We start from the raw sequence: 23,637 nt of genomic DNA on the forward strand, positions 1-23,637 counted from the left end.
AGAGGAAGTCGCATGAATACTTGCATTCAAGATATGGAGAGCAGTCATGGCACATCTCTGACATACTCTGTGTCTCAGCTTGCTTGGGGTGGTAACTTGTACTCTTCTATCTCTGAGTTGAAGAATTAGTCCTACCTGCTCTTTTGATGATGGCACCAGGTTATCACAGTCTGAATCCTTTTGTGCAGAAGTAAGAAGTTGTAGGCAGGAATAAGTTTCTGGATAGTTTTGAAATACTACTCCCAAAGGCACCAACTTCCACATGCAGAGTAAAAGACATTGCTCTTTCTTACAGTGCAGATGAAACAGATTATATCCAGTTTATTTATAAAAGTTTTATACACCTGAAATGTCACAAACATTTACAACTTTCCTGCTTTCTTCCGTGTTCTGAAAAGACTTAGTAATACAATTACACTGCTGTCTCCTTTGACTCCAGTGTCTGTGGTGGCTTGAAGTTCAGTATCTCTTTATATGTAATGCCTGGAAAACAACAGAATAAACATAGTGTTGCTGGTCTAATCAGAAACGGAGCTGCACAGACACGAGCAAGGTGCATGGTTAGGCTCTGATCTAGGTCAAGAAGACAGAGACCTCTTCAGGCAAAAAAGAGAGAAAGTAAAAAAAGTAAGGGAATCAAGGAACATTTTCTCACCGTTTCAGATTTGAAGAAGTAGCCCAATACTGAAATGTTACAGGTGCTTTCAAAGGGATGCAAGCATTGACTTTACAGTATAGTGGGCAATATCCTCAGAAAGAGCTACTGAACACATCAGCTTTAAAAGTCAAGTCCTCACTTAAAAGCCTAAATATAAACCTCTGATGTTAGATGAAAACTAGATTCAGACCTAAATCTCTGCTGAGATAGCTGTTTTCTCTCCCTGGGAGAACCTAAATTAAAATTAAGGCCAGCAACCACTGCAGTCCTATAGAGCCAACAGTTGAGGAATCTGTTTGCCTGTCCTATCCACTGGAAGGAACATGCTACAGAAATGGTTGCTTTCCTACATTGCAGAAGATGAGAGGACAGAGAAGGAGAAGGAGGAGAAGGAGAAACTTTTGGGGATCGTTCCAGGACTCCTCAATAAGAGGAACACTGGCTTGTCAATAGTGTTTCTCTATCTTAATGCTGTCTGTTTACTCTGTTCCATCAAAAGCAGAGAAGGCAATTTGTAAAGGGAAATATTCCTATTTCTGGATGGCCTTTCTATCTGATTATTTTTGAAAATATCACAATACTAGACTCACGCTTCCACTCATCTAGGGGAAGATCCATGTTATCAAATGTGTCGTCATATTTCTCAGCTTCAATTTCTTCCTCAGGGTCGTGAATTGGTTCAAAGTAAGGATGCATCAAAGCCTCAGCTGCTGTGACTCGCTTCTCTGCATCCAGCACCAGCATCTTCTCCAAAAGGTTTACAGCTATTGCACAGAAAACAAACAGTGTATTCAGATCATGCCACCGATTCCAGCTTGTACACAGTAATGTTGCCCTGGAGATATTTCAAATAAGTACAGTTATAAAGCAGAATCATTGTGTGGTCATTCTATAGCCAGCGTGGCCCATCTGCATGACAAAATAGCATTGTGAGCAAGCTGGGATGTGTACAAAGCCTGATGCAACGCAGAGGTTTTCCCTTGCTTCTGTATGCAATACAGCCACATCACCTCAGCTAATGACTTCTCAGCTTCTGGCTCCAGGACAAATGCGTTTGGGGCTTTCCCAGGTGTCTTTCATCATTGCCACCATGTTGGGGTTGTAAGGTGCATCACAACCTGGCAGCAACAGAATGAACAGGTGGCTGGAGAGCTAATGAGAATTGTGCTGTATGTGATCAAATCCTAGCCCAAGTGCACTTGAAGTTCACTAAGACAAGTCAGTTGTCCATGCTCAGAATCTCAGTGCTGACTTTACCTGCTATGTATTTTTGACCTCAGACAAAACAATTCATGAAAATCTTGTATGCTCCTCTCCAGTGGATTTTGGATCAGGTCCACTGTTAGACTGTCAAAATGGACTAGTGTAAACAGATATGATGAATGATTTGTTTGTTCTCTGTTTGTCTATCCTGAAAGAACATTCTTGAGTTGGGTGGAGCAGCTCAAAAGAAGAAGAGGCAGCAGCATGGGACAGGATGCTGCAACTCCTGCTTGCCATGTCATGGATTCTCTCCAACCTTCTCTCCCAGACCATGAGCAGTTGTTCTCTACTTAAGGAGCAGCCAGATTGCCACAGACGTGATAGGAAGAAATGTCCTGAAAACTAAATGGAAATGCGTAGTTTTCTGTACCTAAGAAGGTCAGTGAGCTAACCATGCAGTCAGGGTATGAATTATGCTTATTTCTACTGTATCTGAACATACAATTTCAACTTCTTAAATTGAGAAGATTCAATTATCCTAATTTATATTCTAATAAATCTAGCTTTGTGAGTGTTCAGGTTATTGGGAAACGGATAAGGTTTGGGCAGAGCCATCCTGGAGCTCTGTCTGCCTCAGGTCATGTCACAGTTATGCACACTTGGTATGTTCTTCTGGCTGTTTACATCTATTAAATCCAAGCCAGTGCTCCTCAGGAATGCACAGATGTTTCTCAGGATGTATTAATTCCATGACTAAAATGTCAGCTTTCTATTTGCTTGCATTTCTACTGTAGATCAGAGTGACCTTAAAGAATTATATTTCAAATACAATACAGAGAAAAATTTATTATGTATACTTAATATCCCAGGGCTTTTGAGAAAGCTGCTCCAGTAAAACCATTAAGCAGATGCTGGAATGAAGCCTGAAACACAAAATACTTCTTTTTCGACGCTTCTAAGAAACATCTGATTCCTGGCAGGGTCTAAACTTGGCAAAGTTTGGCCACTACAATCAAAATTAAGAATTATGGAAAGCAAGAGATAGAAAAGCACAAGAACCATCACATAACCTATCACATGACTGATACTGCTGCTGCCTCCAATGCAAACACAAGAACAAGACAAATTGTAGACATCTACACAAACTGTCTTACCCAAAGGATTCGCATACTTCAAGATGGATGCAAAATCTTTTTTCTGGACTTTTGGGAGACTTTTGATATAGTTTTTTGCCTTAAAAGAAACATGGATATTAAATTAGACCTTTGCTGCCTTTGTAAGGTGACAACATTAACTATATGCTTAATAGGTAACTCAACAATGCTTTGATAGCACATTGTACAAATGAATTTTTTGGGGTGTGGTGTCATAAACCTTGATTATATTCACCTTGCTGAAAAGAACGCCTTTTGTTTTTTTTTTAATCAAGCCTTAAAACTGTGATTAAGAAATGAAAATGTAAAGCTTTAATTATTAGTGCTCCATATTTAATATATTAATTAAAATAAATATGTATGCATAATTTGAAGGAATGTCATAGTGAGTTTACAGGAATCTCTAGAAGTGAACCTTATACAGTAATTCATTAGTATTTAAATTGTATAGTTAGTCTAATGAATAATTTTAGGTTCTTTATAGTAGGGGCTTAAGGATTCTAGAAGGACACCCATATAAGTATAGGAAAGACAAAGTCAGAGACATCTGCAAACAACTGGGTTTTCTGAATAGGTTCATGTTTTCAGTACATGTCCAATAAATGTAGTAACGCATTAGCTCAACTGTTCACATGGTACACACTGGAAACTTTGAAGTATTTAAATATACAGATTTTTCAAGTGTTCAGATCATTTTTTGTCCGCCCTCTTAATCTCCAGTAGCTATTCTGGGTGTGCAAAGCACTTCAAGGCTGAGATGCACCATCAGGGGTCAATACATATTATCTCAGCCAGTCTAAGAACTGAGCATGGCTTAAGTAAAAATAAGACATGTAAAACCAACTGACAAAGCAGAATACTCACATCTTGACTGTGCAGTTTTTGAACAAAGTCTTGAGTCGGTGTACCAGTTATTTTCATTATTTCTGTGAGTTGGTCCAGATCTGAATACCAGAAATAAGGAACAAAGTCTTTCACCATAAGAAAACTAAGCACTCTGCAAAAAATTGTACGTTTCTTCACTGGAGAATAAAGCAAAAATCACAAAGCAATGACAGAAGATTTATAAAAGATGAGATGAAAGTTCTCCATTTTTCTTGTAAAAGGCAAAGACACTGAAAGCACCTGAAATAAAATATCCTGTAACTTGCAAACACATAATTGAATCATCTGCAAACTCCTCTAATATCATAAGGCCTCCTTGAGATTTGTCTGTCCAAAAGTACTGGAGTATCTGAACAATCAACACATGTATTGCATGCATTGTCCTGGTCTACCCAATACTTAGGTGATGTAAAAGCAGGAAAAGTCACAGGGAACATCAGGTGGTACAATAAACAGAACAAAAATCAGAGTAAACCAGTCTGTGTTAGTTCTTCTCCACACGGAGAAACTTCAAGAGGAAAAAACCTAACCCCTCTCCTCCTCATTTCCCACATGCTTAGCTCAATTCCAGATGCTGAGATGTTGGAGATGTTGGGGTGAGGCATCAGAATACTCCCTAATCTTCTGTGTCCTAAAGCAGCACTGATTAATCAGCAACAATATCAGCTGTTTCAAAGAAGAAATGCCGTATTTACAGGAGGCTAATGCTGCAGAGAACAGCTTTATGACTCATTTGCTACTCTGGTAAGAGCAGCAGATGAGAAGCTAGATCAGAGCTCAGAGCACACACGAGGATTCCACCAACCTCTGCAGAAAAAGACAATGGTGGGTAACGCTGATGAAATAAATAAATAAAATCCCATACCAAGTTTGCAGGATAACCTCTTCCTAACACTAAAACAAGAATCCCTTAAGTTAGCTGTTTTCTTATTCATCTACCCACAGCTGAGCCCACGGCTGCATTTCCCTGACTAGAGGTAATACTTATTCATATATTCAAAGGCCAGCAAGGACTATTATGCTGCGGTTATTTCCCTCATAACACAAGACGTAGAACTTCAGCCAATAACTCCGAAAGCTCCAACACCCAGTATGACTAAAATACTACCTTTTCCACTCTTACATTTACAGTGCAACTTGAAAATTATGATTCATTCATTTTCTTATTGATGTACCAGAATGCTCAAGGTTAGCATTAGTTGAGAAATGCTATGTGTTAGTCAATGGCTGTTCTTTGGCAGGCATTTTAGGATTTTCTTGTTAAGAACTAATGCGTACTTAAAATCTGTACAGCTGAAATAATTTGATGTATTCTACTTTTCCATAGTCCCCGTCATTTTTTTGGTGAAGGTAATCTTCCTTTTTTATATTTTTCCTCACAAAACAAGAATAATATGATCCATGCAATGAAGTCCTAATCTTACATGTAAGTACTTAAATACAAATGTAACTAAAATTAAACAACTGTGATTCTGTAAACAAGTATTTGCAGATAAATGATTTATTCACTGGAACTCCACAAGGGGAAAAGCAGTGCAAAATGATTAGGCTGAGCTGTCAAACATACAAAGATGGGAAGCAAAACAAAAAAGTAAAAAATTCTTGCTGTCTTCTATTAACACCATCCTCTATTAAATATCACAAGTCCTACTGCCAATGAAGTATCACTTGAGGTTGAATTACAGCTTAATCTTAACTATTTTCTTAATTCCTCAGCAATGAAATGATAGGACTAGATGTTTTCTGTAAATCTAAAACATTTTACCAGACGTTACTTATATAACATTTTTTGGTAAAAGTCTCAAAAAGCATGAAATGGACTAGTGTGTGCACAGAAGTCCATCTATCACATTGGAATCTTCTGTGCGTGTTCTGCAATTGTGGAATCTATTACTAAAAAAATCAAAATATGCCTCTTCTATCATCACAAAACCTTCTACCTGATGACTTGAGATGCGATTCAAGATTACCTCTCTTTCTCTATTGAAAAAGTTCAGTAATACAAGTTTTAATTGTCAGATGTGCAAAAGTGATACAGGTATCAAATAACCAATTAATGAGAAAGGTGCAAGCCATTTTACTATTCATTTCAACTTACAGTCATCAGTTTTTGAACAGACCTACTGTATCACATAAGAACCTCTCATCATTTTCTTACATTAGTGTCATAAATTCATTGAAGGATACGATCATTTCCTTTGAACAGAGGCCTCCCTGTTATCATCTCAGCCATTATACAGCCCACAGACCAGATGTCAACTGAAAAAAAGACCAATAGTCACATTAAATTGCTAAATACTTGTTCATTTAAATGTGCATAAAGTTTAATTTAAAACATATTTTAAAGAAGTGTAAAATTTACCTTTATAGCCTGTTACAAAATAAATGAGTGCCTTGCCAAGTATGATGAACAGTATAGGTAAAACTACCAGCCTTTCTAATTAGCAGACTGGAGATAATCTGATAATATGCAGAATCAGTTTCTCAGTAACAGGCAGATGCACGTGGGAAGTAAATTTTCAATGATTTCCAAAACGTCGATAGTTATCCTAGCGTGACTTTAATTCCCTCCTTCTCCACCATTTTCCCCTGTCTGTTGGAGTTACAATCAGCACATCTTTGCAGGAAGATGACAGTCAGTGCAGAACACAAGAACATAGACCAGACTGTCACATCTGTATACATTTATATCACTTTTTTCCAGCCACCTTGGCACTTTCTGTTACTCTCAGAAAATATACAAAAAAGGCCCCAATCTCACAACCACTAAACGATTACTTGCAATTTATCTACAAGGAAGTTTTGAGTAATTATATTGCCATTTCCACCTCCGATTTCTCATTCACTTCAGAAACAAAGACTTGCTAATATATTGCCTGATACAGTGAATGCTTTAGCTCTGTTAAGACTTTTCTGAAGAGATGCTGACCTGTTTGTGTATAATGCATCCAGTTAAGTATGACCTCTGGGGCTCTGTACCACCTTGTAACCACGTAACCAGTCATCTCACTGTCTGTATGCCTTGCTAATCCAAAATCCAGAATCTGCAGTGGAAGCACAAAGAACGTCCTGATCAGACAGCTAGTTATCTATTTCATACAGACTTCACAAATGTGGAAAATAAAGGAATTGGAGCAATCCGCAGAGATTGGTTTATTTTTGCATCTTTTTCTCACTGAAGTGTCTTGTTCTCATTTTAAAAATCAAGACAGAAGTAGCAATAAGCTTTACAATTTTTTTCCCAAGTTAGATATTCCTAGAGCAACACTAAAAGCTGTAAAACCAGTACAGAAAGTAGTAAATTCTTCAATTATTAATTAAAAAAAAGACACTGGTCACATTCAACACAAAAAAAATTCCCTGGCCATGGAATCACCATCGAATCATGTTAGGGCTAAAAGAATAGCACCCATCTTAGACGGTATTCATTGTTCTTGTATCCCAGGTGGCACAATTATGCAAGAGTGTGTTCCGGTAATATTCTGAAGTAAGGAGGTATCGTTATTTCTATTGTATGAGTAACTCATACAAGGGAAGGCTTCCTCTAGTTCACATTGAAAATCTGCAACAAGAGTAGGGAATCACCATTATTTAGTCCCACTAAGTTTTCTCCAACCTACTGCATCAACTACAGAACCCTGTAAGGAATGCAAGGTCAGTGCAATTTTTTAAAGGATTATGCACAATTCAGCTTATTTCTAAGACTCTCAGATATTTATCTCTAGATATAGCAATGTGTACAACAGCAAGATTAAAAATGAACATTACGGCCTTTTGTCACCTCCTACAAAATTGACCTAATAAGGTCCACCTGCATGGACCATCAAAAGATGGTGCCTAAAGATGCAGCCAACAGCAACAAAATTCCACTCCTGGAATGACAGTCAGTTCACACTCATCAGGAAGTTCATGCTTCTAACAAGAAGCAGGGGGGCTGGGTAAGTAAAGTCTACTCAAGATAAATCATCATCCACAGATAGTTGAATATGTAGCTTTGCACGAACAGCCACTAGTTTCCATGTGTATCAGGTTTCATATATATATTGACAGGGCACAAGTTTTTATTAGAAGCACCTGTGCATTACTATGCCAAGAGTGATATTTTTGTAATGCTCTCTGCCATTAAACATTTAAAAATATTTCAGGATAGTTTCATCATTCCCTGGCAAACATTTAAAAATATTTCAGGATAGTTTCATCATTCCCTGGCACTAACAGAAAGGAAAATTGTACTTTCATTCATAGATCAAGAGTATAAAATGTTATGGCTTATCTTTATTGCCATACTTGAAGTAGCATTTCCATGTTTTCCCCATAGCTGCTGATTGCCTACCAATTTAAAAACAGGAACAGGATGCAAAGGGAGAGATTTTTATACTTACCAATAAAATGCACTTGATTATGGTCAATTCTTTGGGTACTGAAGATTTACTGGACCCAAAATATTTGCAGTAGCAAAATACACTTTTATATACAGCTTTCAAATTTATTCTACAGAGACAGCACACATTATGCTTTCCCAGTAATATGGGAGGCAGGGTGGAAGAAAAAAAAGGAAGTTTTATGTAAAAGTCAAAAGCCACATGTGGTACCATCTATTCTGTCACAGCTTTTTAGGCATTTTCCATACTAAGGCTTGTGACACCAGGAGTTGGAAACAGCTAAAATATAATTTGGGTTTCTATTTTTGTAAAAGCAGAAAATGACAGTGAGAATTTTTGTGCATTATGTATTAACTTCAGGATTTATTTTCATTTACATATTCATTAGGCTCAGGAACAAGCGTATCATGTTAGTACTTAATATTAATGTGGTACCACTTCAATAACAATCTTCACATGAAACTATTACTCTCATACTCCAATCTTCAACTTTTCAGCTGGAACTTCCAAAACAATTTTCAGAGCAAGTTTGAAAATCCTTTTTATAATGCAGGAATTATGAAAGAAAGAGCAAATTCCCCATAGCATCTCAAGGATAAGCTCCCCTTCTACTCAGCAAACTTAATTTTCCTAACTTGCTTCAGTAACTGTAACTTTGAGACCACAGAAAGGGCAGTGATTTCCCCTCATGCACCCTTCACTGTCACTTTTCTGATTCCTATGTAGCAGCTGAGTGCCTCAGATGAGGGAGCCAGAAAGCTCATTGTGAAAAATAAAACTGATTGCTTATTAATTAATTACCAATTCAAGGAACTGTTCCAACTTGCCTACAGCCTCATCACCACAGGAGCTGATGCAAGGGAAGCTGCTGAGTGCACAGACGTGGGGCAAAAGGTTTGGACTACCCCTGGAAGCGTGGTCCTGTGCCCACATAAACTGACTTTCAAAGTACACTCTCAGAGCAGGGTGCCATTGCACCTGAACACACACGTGGGAAGTCAGTTCAACTCCTTCAGTGGAACAGTTAAATCCCAGTTAAATCCTCGCTTTGATATTTTTTCTTGAACACTTCCCAACACATTATAGTTTGCTTTCTGTTTATAGACTGGAGTTGCCTTTTGACAACCAGTATTTCCTAATTGCAAATGTGCACTTCTGCATATGATATCAGAGCTTATTGTACAACCAGGAACATCATAATTTCACTTTGAGAGTCAAGAAACAACAACTAAAGCTTAATGCTACATTTTCGCCTTGTCATTTCACAAAACTGTGTTCTGGTATAGAATTATTTGCCTCAGTTTATTCAAAAGCTTAAAAATGTCCAAGGTAACAGAAAAATAAGTTGTGTTAAATAAGGAAATACAGTGATGTATCACGGAAGAATGTCTTAGACCTGGGCTGCATCTCAAAATGTAATTGTACAGCTGGGTGGGTGGGGAAGAGAAACATGTACAGCTGTTTTTTCTAGATTCTCTTTTTTTCCCCCCATCACCATGGGACCCACTCACCGTTTGGCCATCTGTAAGCCAGGAAAAGACAATGGCTTTTTGTGTTAGATAGGGAAATTCTGAGATGACAGAACCCTGAACATTCAGGTCAGCGTCCAAAGAGCAAAATATTGTATCACAACAGCTACATGCAAGTATAGTTTGTATGTTGTATGCTAAAAAACATTTTTGCAGTGTTGCACCAACTTTTATTGTATTTAATTAAGGGAGTCCTTCACAACCTTTGATCTTCTGTATCTCCCAGCTTGTAGAGTTAGACTTTTTGTAGTTATTCAAAGCTGGAATTCTCACATAACTGAACTCCTCTCATGAAGTCTTATGTCTCTTTTAGGGAGGAAACCTTGGCCCTAAGATCTAAATGCCCTTACATATCAGGACACAAAAACCCCCATTCAAATTTACTGTTGTTTTGTGAGGATGTATAGGCCAGTCATGATTCAAGCACAGGATAGAAGACATAGCTTGATTTTGTAATTAACTAAAAAACCCTAACTAGCCTTTCAGATTGCTAGAGCTAAGAGAAGATAGGTGACAAAAACACTTCTAAAAATTACTAAAAAATTAAAATACAAGAATAGAATCAACTGGGGACTAGAAGCAGTCTGGGACTATCTCTACGCTCAAGAGAATAAACTATATTCCTAAAATAAGCAGTGCTGAGTACTACTTAATTCTACTTCATAATAAATAATTGGCTTTTTTTGTAACAAAGTAACTCTCCACAGCCAAATAGTTGCATTTTTGCTAGGTCAGGGAACATTGCATAATTATTTCTGCAGTACAAATACTATCCACTCTAACAGGCTTTGGAAGATTTCCAAAACACGTAAGAAACTGTGATCAGAACTAGTCAGATACAGTATTTCAGTGCAATGATTTAGAAGGATGCTTGAGGACAAATGTTATGCAGGAGAAGAATTACTACTCAAATGGACTCTACTGAGAATATTTCCAAGGAAGTGGCAACAGTTACACTTCAGGACAGATAGCTTTCCACAATGGGTGCTACAGCCCTGATCTCCAAGGGTGCATGCCAGCTAAGCCCAGTTACCATGCTGGGAAGGGGTGTGTGTGTGCACCATCCTCCTACCCATCTTTGGGGGGAAGCCCCAACAGGTAGGACGAAGAGAGTCACAGTACATGCCAATACTTGCCCCACTCCAGAGACGAAGCAAGCAGGTAATAGAAAAAATGCCATCAAATGCACCTGTCTTGCAGTGTAGCAGCAGAAACAGCAAATAGCTGAACTACAGGAGGCTGAATTAGGAATTGCCTCCCTTTAATGAATTTTTTTTTCTCACTACTTCAATTAAGAGCAAAAATGAAGCAGAACTGATATATTCCTGCTATGAAATACACTGTAGGCTACATGCAATTGATATTACTGTTAGTTGTAACAGTGCAGAAGGAATCACTTTCAAAGAAATAAGATGTTCTTGTTCATGGTGAGCAGTAGGTGATTCCTCTCATGCTTCTCTGAAGTGATTTAGCTGCAACATATCATAAAAACTGTTCTCCATTACAGCTCTTATTCTACTGTAACCATGACATGATTTTTTCTTGAAAAGTATTTTTAGTTGAGTGACTGCATAAAAATATACCAGTATTCATTGCAACGTACGCATCACACAGGAAAAGGGTGACTATCACTGTCACGCACATGCCCTCGGTGTGGGCACACAGGTGCGGCACGGACTGCTCTGTCAACGCCAAACCTCCAGAAGCAATTTCAGTTCTTACACTGCCCTTCACCCAGATGGAGGGACCCAAGTTAGCAACCGCTCCAAGGACGCCATGAATGTAATAACCTGCGGCACTGACTTCCTCGCCAGAAATCCTCCTCTACATCTTGGAGTCAACTCCCATTTCTCCCCTGTTAGCACTGGGTACCAGCTTCCTGGAGTGTCCTATCTGGACTGGATGTTTTCAGCTGGGACATCCTGGGCAATGTTTCTAGCTTGAGGCACAGCCATTTCTTGTGCTTGGCTCCAGAATGATCTCAGAAATTGATCATCACCTCTGCCATTTGTATGAAACGCACATTTATGTCAGTCAAGGACATACAAATAGGAGGTAAAGAGATTTGCACTATTCAGGTCTTTATTTCTGAAAAAAATATTTAATTATTCTTGTGGTGACTGAAGTCAGACAAAAGGGAAAATACTTATACTCTTCTAATTTTTTTTCAAGATTGCTACTGCTGCCCATCTGATCCTCTTCTCTTTCATTTTCCAGCGTTACTGTATTTCTCCATGACACCTCAAAGCCCGTGGGCTGAAAACCTGGCCCATCACTGAAACCAGCCAGCATGTCTACAGCTGCTGCACCCGCTGTCTTCTGTGGTGTATTTCTAATACCTCTGACATAAATAAATATCCTACCTTCAATTCACAGTCTTCATTTACTGCCAAGTTTCCAGGCTTTAGATCCTGTAATCAGATTTGAAATGGATGTTATTTACGTATTTTACAGAAAGCACAATAAAGCACGCTTTCTTTCTTCCTTTCATTTAAGTTTAATGGTTTTCATAAAACTACTTAGAACAGCAACAGGTAAAATGATGTCATAAATCTAAATTAGAAAATTAAATGTAACAAATAACAGAAACAAAGACACAAACTTGCATATGTTTGGCTTTTTTCCAGTATGTTTTCCCCCCAGACAAATCAACGTCTTTTCTGTTAGAAGTCAGGAAAATACTTGCCAGTGAAGGAACTCACTCATCTTACTGTCAGTGGGTTTTGGACATAAATTTGTTGCATTTAATACTAACACCACAAAGTTAAAGATTCACATATGTATTTCTGGATTATACATACTGCATATCAAAATATACTTTAAAAAGGTTTCATACCCTGATAGACTTAGAAGGAGTACTGAAAGAATCAGACAAGATCTTACATAAAAGCCTATACTCTCTTCTGTGGGAAAATCAATTTCCTAACAAAGTCAATTCAATGGACACTGCAATGTGGGGGAAAAAAAAAAATCCCTTAAGCCTCTTTAGCTACTGTATAGACTTCTAATGATATTCAAAGGTTGTACTTCCAAGTTTAGCAGCAAAGGGAAGAGTACTGGCAATGACTAAGAAGATTTTGCAACGTCAGTGACTCTTAGACATTCAGTTGTAAAGAGAAAGAAAAAAACCAGAAATTAATTTTCCTTCAGCATTTTCAAGACATTTAGAAGAATCTTCTGTCTGAACTTTTTAAAAGGCATCCACCTGTTTTATACGAAGATGTTTTAAGATCAGAGGCCTTGGAGAGAAACAAATTGGCGCAAAGAACCGTAATGAAACCAAAAAGCTCAAGAGCCATCAAGAGGGAGCTTAGAGAAAGTCTAAGCAACTGTAAATTTAGATCATGATCACAGCAGTTGTAGAAATAAAAATATCAATTTGTAACATTATTTTGGCAGTTTGCATAGTTTCCATGTCCAGCTTAAAGCTACTATACAACATGCGCTTTCTGATGCTCCTGATATTTTATTACAGACAGTTTCTACTGTTCTGATGCAGTTTTGGGGGAAGTTATCCTGCTTAGTACCATGGAGGCATCATTCAGAACTCCTTCACAGTGCAAAAGTGATTTTAAGTGGACTTTAGATACAGCAGGGATTCAGAAAGAACCAGATGCTTAATTCCTCTCAGAAAAAAATTAAGGGTTTCAAGATGTTTAATCTTCAGTTAAAAAAAAAAAAAGGCCAGAAAAAACTCTTATCCACCTCAATTTAGACACTATTTGCTCTTGTGGGGACTTACAACTCAACTTCACAAAGTAATTTAAGAAATCCAAATCTAAGCTGTATTCAGCGCAACCTGAGTGCCCAACTTACACTGATGTAGCCATACCGCTTTTTGTTCCTGTTGAAGAAGAAACCAAAGGCATCATCAAACTGAGACACTATAAACAGAATTTCAGGCATATTTACGAGCATGCTTATACACAAACACCACTCATATTATCAAAATATAAACATCTTTTATATTGTTTCCACTTACCCTGTGAATTATGCCTGATGAGTGAATATACTGTAAACAGAGAAAGTATTTTTTAGTTAATGAGGTCCTGACTTTAAGAAGTTGCCTGCGACAGGGGAGAAAGTACTTTTTCACGGTGCTAAAGTAATCTGAAATTAGAAAATGTTTATTTATTGCACAGAATATCTCTTTAGCTATGTTTTTAATGTTCAGATAATTAAACTAGCATTCTGCCCTTCCCCTTCCCCAATAATGAGAAACCAGTAAATCAGCTGGAGTACTGCAACAGATCATACAGTTTTTTCTAACGCTTCCAATACATAATATCCCATTTCCAGGTAATTTTTGGCATTGCTATATGTATATATGTTTCAAAATAAATCATGCTATTTTATGTATCAGAAATGCTCTCTCGCAATAGACGTCTCTGGTGTGCCATCAGAGTTTAGATTCATATGCTCCAGCAGCACTGAGTTTTAAGAGACCATTTAAGACCAGGATGAAGGCCAGTCAAGGTCTTAGCTGAGAAATCCCGCTACGTGCTTCAACACTTCCTCAGTGAAACACGGAGAGGACATTCTCCTTTACCTGAACATTTTCATCACCCTTCCAGTGACTTATTTAAGGGCTCACAAAGTCAAACCAACAAACTGGACACCTAGGACTAGTTCTTTTGGGAAGACACCTGATCAAATGCAGATGTCTGCACCCGTGACTGTCACCAAATGCTCCTCACCGAGATACGCAGTTCCTCTCACCAGCTGAATGATGCCCTAGAAGAGACTACTTTCATCATGGACAATAAAGGGAGGCTCTAGTAACTAGGTCAGACATAGGCATCTCTTTTGCGAGGTTTGAAATGCAGAAAGTTGTCCTGAACTGAGGACATACTTTCCAAGAGCAGCCTTGGATGTGCTAGTACTATTCACTTCAGGTGTGGGGAACTGATCTGAAAACCCCACAGACCATACTACTGATGGCAGCTCATACTACTGACACTAAGCAACATGAGAACAATAAAGGCTTTTTAAAAAGTCCCCAGAAAAGACGGATGAGATGTGAATCCCACCAGCTTCACCTGAAGAGTTTTCATTTTATTCCACCCTGAAGAATGGGACAATAACTGGGAAAATAATTACTGGGAACCAGCTCTCAGAGCCGGGAAAGACCAACCAGGGACAGTCAGCACGGCATCACAGAGATGCACAGAAGCATTGAACTTTGCAGGGTAACTGCCAACCAGCCATAGACCCAGCAAGCATCGTCTTCTTCCCCAACAGTCATGAAGATGAGCAATTAAATGCAACAGTCCCTCTGCAAAGGGATCCTCCTAGTCCACCTGATGAGGGGACCAGGGAAAAGAAAGCAAAGGTACAGATCAAAGCCAACTTCTTCAGACAGATCCAATGTGCATTTCAGACTTTCTGAACTTAAACAAAATCCATACAACCTAAGCAGCACAAGATCTGGATTTAAGGCATCGAGTTTTTAAAGCAGTGACTGAACAAAAATAAAGTTTCTGACATTTACTTTTTCCTCTCTTACACCTGACACAGTGCTCCAGATGTGGTCTTGTAGGTTCTGAAAAGAGGGGGGGAAAAAAAAGAAAAATCACTTCCCTTAACGCTGTGCCTACAACTTTACAAATCCAGCCCAGATTGTGGTAGGGCTCCACTGCCGCACGGGCGCACTGCTGACCACTGTGCCCGAGTCCACGCAGGTCTTGGCATTTGCAGTAGACCAGTTCCTGCTACATATTACTTGCAGATTAGGCAAGGTTTAACATCACCCATAGGAAATGCCAAAGCACTTCACAGGATTTCCTGGGGCAGACACAAGGGGCTGAGGGTGCAGGGCTGTTCCCCAGAACTTAGGCTGTAAAACTACTACAGCAAAGAACTATGAAATGCTGTACGTGTCATGGATGTACATGAAGTGGATCGGGATGGGAGGAACCAGATACAGAAAGAGGAAGTTTGTCATTTGTACGCAGAGACCAGAGAAGAGAGAGAGAGAGATGGTTTGGTTTTTTTTTTTTAAAGAAACATATCTGTAAGTAGTTAAGACTCCCAATAAATGAAGAAAAAGATGATGTCTTCTGCCAAAAGCTATCTTGATCAAGGATATCACAATGACTACTTGCAGTCTAAATCATTTCAGTATCTTCTTACTGAAGCCTCTTGATTTTCCAAAGCAGATGCTTAAAATATTCTATAGGCTATTTTTGCTGGTATGACTGTACACAGTAAGGAAATAACTGGCAGACCCAGGAATTTCTGCACCTAAGAATGTGGCATGTAGAAACAGGAATTAAAAGGACTGCAGCCTTCAAAGTTTTAAAGTAAATCTCACCTGTTTGGGGGGAAGAGCATGGTTTCGCTGGCATTCTCACCCCACTGAAGGTTTTATGAGTGTTCACAGCACCAAAATCACATTAACACTTTGGGGAGAACTCCTATATTTTCTAAACACTCCTCTTAATACAACAGTACTGAGATTACATGAAATAGCACTTATTCCTGGTACTAATGTACACATCAGCCTTTCTGTAAGCTGAAATGCTGGTGCTGTGCTGCAGTGTTTCTTTAACAATAGCAGTATTTTTTAAACTGCATTTTATTATCTCCTGGCAGGTAGCAGCACTGGAACTACACCAGTCTTCGTTCAGAAAATTTTCCATTTCAGTTCAATAACCTTCTGAAACGGGATCCTATTCTTACTGATTTTCCTCATTAAATTATCCATTTATTGACAGATTTTTCACTCTTAACATGGCAAAAATGTCCAGACCAGAGCAGACAGATCCTTCACAATGTTATTACCACTTCACCTGAACAATATTTGATTCAATAACTCAGTTAATGTGAGCAAAGTGCCTTGGAGCACAAGGAGCTCTATGCATTATCCCAAAGACAATTTTTGGTAGCATGCATAAATTCTTGAATGCAAGCTTCAGACTGTGCTAGGAAGCTATCCAACAGTTGTCTGAATTCTAAGCGTTCTTTTCTGTAAACGCAATCTCTACACAAAATAAAAAGCAAATCAAAAGGGAATTAGAAAAGACTCAGGAGAAAGTATTCTAGGCAGCATGCAAAATGAAAATGAGGAGTGACTTGGCAGGCAAGATAAAACTGAAGAGGAAATGGGTAAAATGGGGGAAGGGAAAGCAGAGAAGCAGAAAGAACAACATAAACGTGAACAAAAGAGTAACTAGAGATGACAAAAGGAGAGAACTAGAGCAGGTAAGTATTGCCATGAGTATGGCAAAAGAAGCTTGAACAGGTGTTTGTATGGCCCAAGAGCTATCCATCCATTCTCAAATAGCATACAAATAAAGAAACAGGCCTGCCACCCACCTCCCCAGACCTCTAAGAACAGGAACCCAGCTGGGACTCTGGCAGAAGAAGGACCCAAGACTGAAAGCATTGGAAGCTCCATCCCCTTTCCACCTACATAAAGACATTTATGTTCAGCTTGCCTTCTGTACTCTTTGACAATACACAGCTTTTCTGTCAAACAAAAAAATTATGAAAGCCCTTCAAAGTTGCAAGTTCATACTTAAATAAAATTTAATGCCAGACTAAGGCCTGATGAGGAAACAGACAAAGGAGAGGCATGGCACTGCTTTTAAGCAGTGTCAAGATGCATTGTTTTCTCCTACCACAGATGAAGTTAAATTCTGATAAATTACAAGGCTCACCAAAGAAAGAAAATGAATATTTCATCCTCTATAGAAAGAGGACAGTAAAATGGCAAGAACAGAAACTAACTGACAAACAAGGACTGTATAGACTTACAGAGCAAAGACCTGAGGGCTTGATACAAATCTTCCTGAACTCAGTACAAACTTTCTATTGACCTCAATTTATATTTATTTTTTAAATCAAACCTGTTGACATTTTGGTATATAACCAATCCAGAACCAGTCTACAGGCAGAATGTAGAAAAAAAGCCTGCAAGAAACTGACTTGGGGGCTTAGCAAAAATCTCTCTTATCCCTTCACAATACATCACTCATGCAGAATTTTTTCTACATGCATTTAACTGTCACATATAAACAGGTTGTTACAATATAAGTATGCAATGTGACAAAAGCGATAAGCAGCCTTCTTGCCTTTGACCAGACATAAATACAGATACCATAAAGTGCTTATGTACTTTACACAAAGGACAAATACATATTACAGGTAACATCTTTAACACCGCCCCCCCCCCAAAGAGTCCATCAAAGTTAAAAGGTGCAAAAAAATAACATGCATTATAAAAATGAGAGGCTAAGTTTGGGAGGCTGAAAGAGTTATACAACAAACATCTAGAGAGTGGCATATTCCTCCTTCCCAGGTGTTGCAAGTATTTTTCCCTTATAATGCCTCAACTGAGCACTAGCTAAGCATATGCTTTGTTCCCCCTGCCCCACTAAAAAAGTAAACTAAGTAAACACAGATGGGCTGTCTTTAATCCAGATACAGTAGACCTTAAAAAGTACAAGACTTTCATGCAAAACTTGGCAGACCCCTTGTTAAACAGCTAACTTACTGATATCAGTAAAAGAAGAAACAAATTACTGACCCATTTTCTTTTTTCTCTGCATGCTAGCAATACTGCTTTCAGCTTAACCTACTTCCTAGCACAGACAGTGCTGCAAGAATGTCCCTAAAGCACTGGACCACTCCTATTTCTTAAGGTTTTCCAACTAGGTGTATCATTGCAGCTGGATGAATTGGTTCAAGAATAATCCAAAATTTAATGGAACAGATACAGTAAAGACTGTTCTCAAATGCTCACTGTGCAATAGGAAATGACAAAACATCAGAACCTAGTAGCTGAATAATGTCTTATTTCCTGCTGGTAATTTTGAGGTAAGAACAGTTGTGCTCTTCAAAAATGTGGGGAAGAGACAAAATATTCAGGCAAACCACTTCTTATAGAAGATCTAACACAGTTACAGAGACCAGAGATAGAAATTTACTAAGACTATCTCAGCATCCCTGCTGGTTGCCTTGTAACTGGGAATGAGAACTGTCCTTGTTTTTATACAATCCTGGGAACAGCAGCTTACACTGAGAACTTCCTGCTCTTTTCCTCTGTGGTGGGCTGACCTTGGTTGGTCACCCTGTACCCACCGAGCCGCTCTCTCATTCCCCCTCCTCAGCAGGACACAGGGGAGAAAGTACAATTGAAAAGCTCGTGGGTCAGGACAAGGACAGGGAAATCACTTACCAATTGCCATCACAGGCAAAACAGACTCGCCTTGGTGAAGATTAATTTAATTTATTGCCAACTAATAACAGAATAGGATAGTTTGAAACAAAAACCAAACCTAAAACCACCTTCCTCCCAGGTTCAACTTCACTGCTGACTCTTCTACCTCCTCTCACAGAGAGATGGGGAATGGGGACTGTGGTCAGTTCATTATGTGTTGTCTCTGCTGTTCTTTCCTCCTCACGCTCTTTCCCTGCTCCAGCATGGGGTCCCTCCCATGGGAGATAATCCTTCACGAACTGCTCCACCATGGGTCCCTCCCATGGGATGCAGTCCCTTCAGGAGCAGACTGCTCCACTGTGGGTCCCCCGTGGGCCACAGGTCTTGCCACAAAACCTGCCAGGAGCCTGCTCCAGCACGGGCTCTCCATGGGCTGCAGCTTCATTTGGGGCATATCCATGTGCTCCGGCAATGGGGTCCTCCATGGGCTGCCGTGTGGATATCTGCTCCACCGTGGACAATCCCTGGGCTGCAGGGGGTCAACCTGTGCCACCATGGTCCTTCCCCACGGGCTGCAGGGGAATCTGCTCCGGCGCCTGGAGCACCTCCTCACCCTCCTTCCTCACTGACTTGGGGGTCTGCAGGGTTGTTTCATTCACATTTTCTCACTCCTCCCTCACAGCTGCTGTGCAGCTTTTTTTACCCCTCCTTAAATCTGTTATCACAGAGGCGCCATGAACATTGCTGATGGGCTCAGCTTTGGCCAGCGGTGGGTCTGTCTTGGAGCCAGCTGGAACTGGCTCTGTCCAACATGGGGGCAGCTCCTGGTGTTTTCTCACAGAAGCCACCCCTGCAGCCATCCACTACCAAACCTTGCCACACAAGCCCAATACATCCTCTTTAATTCCTGCTCTGTCTTCTTCGGATGTATGTCAACAATGCACAGTTGCTCTGCTTACTGATCCAACAGACTTCAGTATCAACCTTTGGGGCCCACGAACTCCACTCTGTTGGCCTCAGTGAGATAATCTAGGCCACTAGGATGAAAATATGTTTCTAAGCCATTTCACTGGAACTAAATTCATTATTCATTCTTTCCACTACACTTACCTCAAGCTAATTTTTTACAGTTCATATATTGCTTGCCTGTAAAATTAGCCCAAATGATGTTTTTCACCTCTGGTGAATAGCATGCCTCTGCTGGAAACCTGTTTCCCAGACAGTTACTTGCAACTGAACAGACCACTCCACTTACGTGGTCCTTGAGAAAACACTTATTAGGACATGGCTTTGTAATTAGAGAACTAACTACAAAACTGAAATCATAACTCTACATTCAAAGCCCAGATCAGAGGCAAATTCCCTGTAGTTTAAATAAAGCCAATTTCCCTAAACCTGGCTTTAGTTTCTGTATTTGTAAAATGGGAATTACAGCATTTAAATGCACAACTGTAGAATAAAAAGGATAATTACTCAGCGTATGTAAAAGGCTATGTAAGTGAAAATCTACTAAATAAAGAACACAGAATCTGAGGTAAGGGTCAAAGACAAATTAATAATGCAGGACTCAACAACCAAGTATATTTACTAAGTTTTGTGATGGGAATAAACAATTTACTTGCCCTTCTGTATCTGTTAAGTACAGAGAGACAAAGGAATCTTGGGTATGCTGTTCCTGACGTTCTTGTCCAAGAACAGCATGCTGTCCTGCAATATTATTTATTTTTAATAGTTTTTGGCAAAGCAAATACAGATTTGGAAGAATCAGCATCCTGATGGATGTGCCAGACCCTCCTTTATCAAAACCAGTTCTGTATTTCCACTGCACAAGCACATCCTTATGCAACACACCTTCCAGCACACCGACTCCACTTATCTCTGTACGAGTGCAGAGGAAAGTCTGCCCATACATTGTATGTTGCAGGCACAGGACCATAAAACCAAAATTGTAGAGTGCAAGCAGCAGCCAAGGAATGACATTCAATTCCAGACAGTGCTTTTCCATGGCCTTGTTACAACGTACATCTCCAGAGCAGCAAAGGGAATTAAACAGCCATCACTGCAGGAGAGCCTGGCTGAAGCCTGCAGAGCTAGGTCAAGGTTCTTCTTCTCCTCTTGGAATTGTGTCACCAAAAGAAAAAAAAATAATAAAGAAGTTGTAGCCTTTTTATGATCAACAGCTGTGTACACCCAAAAAGCAAATGCTGTAATTTAAGAACTGTAGTACCAATCTAGACTGAGAAGCATTTTCATATCACATTAATATAGGTTATAGATGGACAGGTAGCTTAAAGAGTTTCTTCTTTTTGCGTTGTAAGATACAGACTTCAATAATCACACTCCATTTTTTAAAAGCCAAACAGAGGAAAAATATAGCAATAATAAACAGTATTTAGCAGAAAGATGAGGAAGAAAAACAAAGTATATGACAGCTAATACATTTAGAATCATCTTTGTGAGAGTCAGTAAAATTCAAAGGTATGTTGTTTTGCTATAGCTGTTGGCTTTGCAGTCCACAGAAGTATAAGATCCAAGAGATAAAAGAGAGATGAACATAAACATTATTTCTGAGAAAGAGTGGGGGATTAACAGTCAGGCTTAACTGGGCTTACAGTCAGGGTTATTCTCTGAAAAAAAAAAAAAAAAAAAAAGAGAGAATCATGAAGAAGCCCAACAACTAACTTAAGGATGGCATCTAGTTATACTTTTTGTTTAGGTGTAAGGAAATTTTACACTGAAATTATTATTTTTCCCCAGACGCCATGCTCCAGCTAAGTCGCTACTTACTGGAAGAGCTACAAGATGAAGCTTTCCTACACAGTTCAAAACTAGACAAATCTGAAAGGTCCTTTCTAGCCTTTTATGAATCCTTTCATAATTTCACAGTGTAAAATACTCGCACATTACAAAAAAAGGCACTAGAAGACAAAATCAAGCAACGGTGGCAGGAGGCCTGCATGATGAACTAAGAGCTCCTAGGGAAACTGAAACATAAAAAGGAAGCGTACATGAGGTGGAAGTTGAGTCAGGTCACCAGCAGGAATGTGGGGACACTGTCCAAATGTGCAGAGATGGAGTTAGGAAAGGTGAAGCCCACCTGGTGCTGAACCTGGTGAGGGCAACAAGAAGGGCTTCTACATGCACATCAGGAACAGAAAGAAAACTAGGGAAAATGCAGGCACACTGCTGAATGGGGCAGAGCATCAGGTGACAAGGGGCATGGAAAAGGCCAAGGTACTCAATGGCTTCTTTCCCTCCATCTTTACTGGTAATATTTGTGATTTGGGTTTGTGTGGTGGTTTTTTGGTGGCGGGGGAGAGGCGGCAGGGCGGGCTCCTGTGAGAAGCTGCCAGAAGCTTCTTCCCCGGCTGGGAGTGGGCCCCGCCTCTGGGCCAGGCCGAGCCCGCCAGCGACAGCGGTAGCGCCTCTGGGAGAACAGAGTTAAGAGGGGGAAAAAAATCACTGTGCAACAGCAGCCAGAAGAGAGGAGTGACAATAGGTGAGACCCCCAGGTCAGTGCAGAAGGAGGGGGAGGAGATGCTCCAGGCGCCGGAGCAGGGGGATGCCCAAAGGAGGCTGTGACCCCGTGGGAAGCCCACACTGGAGCAGGCTGTGCCTGAAGGACTGCACCCTGCGGAATGGACCCACGCTGGAGCAGTGGAAGGACTCACGCTGGAGAAGTTCATGGAGGACTGTCTCCCGTGGGAGGGACCCCACGGTGGAGCAGGGGAAGAGTGTGAGGAGGAAGGAGCGGCAGAGACAACATGTGATGAACTGACCACAACCCCCATTCCCCGTCCCCCTGCGCCGCTGCGGGGAAGGAGGTAGTGAAGTTCAGCCCAGGAAGGAGGGAGGGGTGGGGGGAAGGTGTTGTAAGATTTGGTTTTACTTCTCATTATCCTGTTTTGGTTTGATCGGTAACAAATTAAACCGATTTTGGTTTTTTTCTGGAACCAGAGTCTGTTTTTTGCTCGTGACCATAATCGGTGAGTGATCCCTCCCTGTCCTTGTCTTGACCCATGAGCTCTTCATTGTATTTTCTCCTCCCCATCCCACTGGGGGGGAGCAGTAAGCAAGTGGCCTCACAGTGCTTTGTTGCCAGCTGGGCTTAAACCATGACAGTCCACCAAATCACAGGTCCCCGAGACCACTGGGCAAGTCTGGAGCAAGGAGGAGTTACTCTCAGTGGAGAAGGATCAGATTAGAGAACATTTAAACAAACTAGAGAGACACAAGTCCTTGGACCCTGATGAAATGCACTCATGAATGCTAAAGGAAGTTGGCCAAGGTCATTGTGAGGCCACTCAATAATATGTGGAATGTCATTTGATCAGGAGATGTTCCTTATGATGGGAAGAAAGCAAGTATTGTTCATGTCTTCAAAAAGGGCAAGGAGGAAGAGGATCAAAGAACTAAAGGCCAGTCCAGCTACACCTCTCTCCCTGGGAAGGTAATGAGCAAATAATTCTGGAAACCATTTCCAAACATAACAATGACAAAAAGACATGACTGACAGCAGCCAACATGGATTTACAAAGGGGAAAACCATGCCTGATCAACCTGTTAGCCTTCTATGATGACTGGCAATGGGCAAAAACTGAAACACAAGGATTTCCATTTAAACATAAGAAAAAATTATTTTGCTGTAAGGGAGACTGAACCC

At 40.0% G+C, this 23,637-nt stretch overlaps 1 protein-coding gene across 1 annotated transcript in view; it reads right to left on the reverse strand.

Annotated features, from left to right (window-relative positions):
- Window positions 1-412: 412 nt before the first annotated feature.
- MAPK12 (mitogen-activated protein kinase 12) overlaps window positions 413-23,637 on the reverse strand; it is a 38,480-nt gene continuing 15,255 nt past the window's right edge. The window contains exons 5-12 of the mRNA XM_010581321.1: window positions 13,794-13,823; window positions 12,175-12,222; window positions 6,830-6,944; window positions 6,088-6,159; window positions 3,880-3,959; window positions 3,016-3,094; window positions 1,249-1,422; window positions 413-483 (exon numbers count right to left, since the gene is read on the reverse strand). Coding sequence (XP_010579623.1) covers window positions 413-483; window positions 1,249-1,422; window positions 3,016-3,094; window positions 3,880-3,959; window positions 6,088-6,159; window positions 6,830-6,944; window positions 12,175-12,222; window positions 13,794-13,823 — 669 coding nt within the window. The remainder of the gene's footprint in view (window positions 484-1,248; window positions 1,423-3,015; window positions 3,095-3,879; window positions 3,960-6,087; window positions 6,160-6,829; window positions 6,945-12,174; window positions 12,223-13,793; window positions 13,824-23,637) is intronic.

Source organism: Haliaeetus leucocephalus, unplaced genomic scaffold (genome assembly GCF_000737465.1).
Source record: "Haliaeetus leucocephalus isolate CR32 unplaced genomic scaffold, Haliaeetus_leucocephalus-4.0 Scaffold763, whole genome shotgun sequence".
Taxonomy (NCBI): Eukaryota; Metazoa; Chordata; class Aves; order Accipitriformes; family Accipitridae; genus Haliaeetus; species Haliaeetus leucocephalus.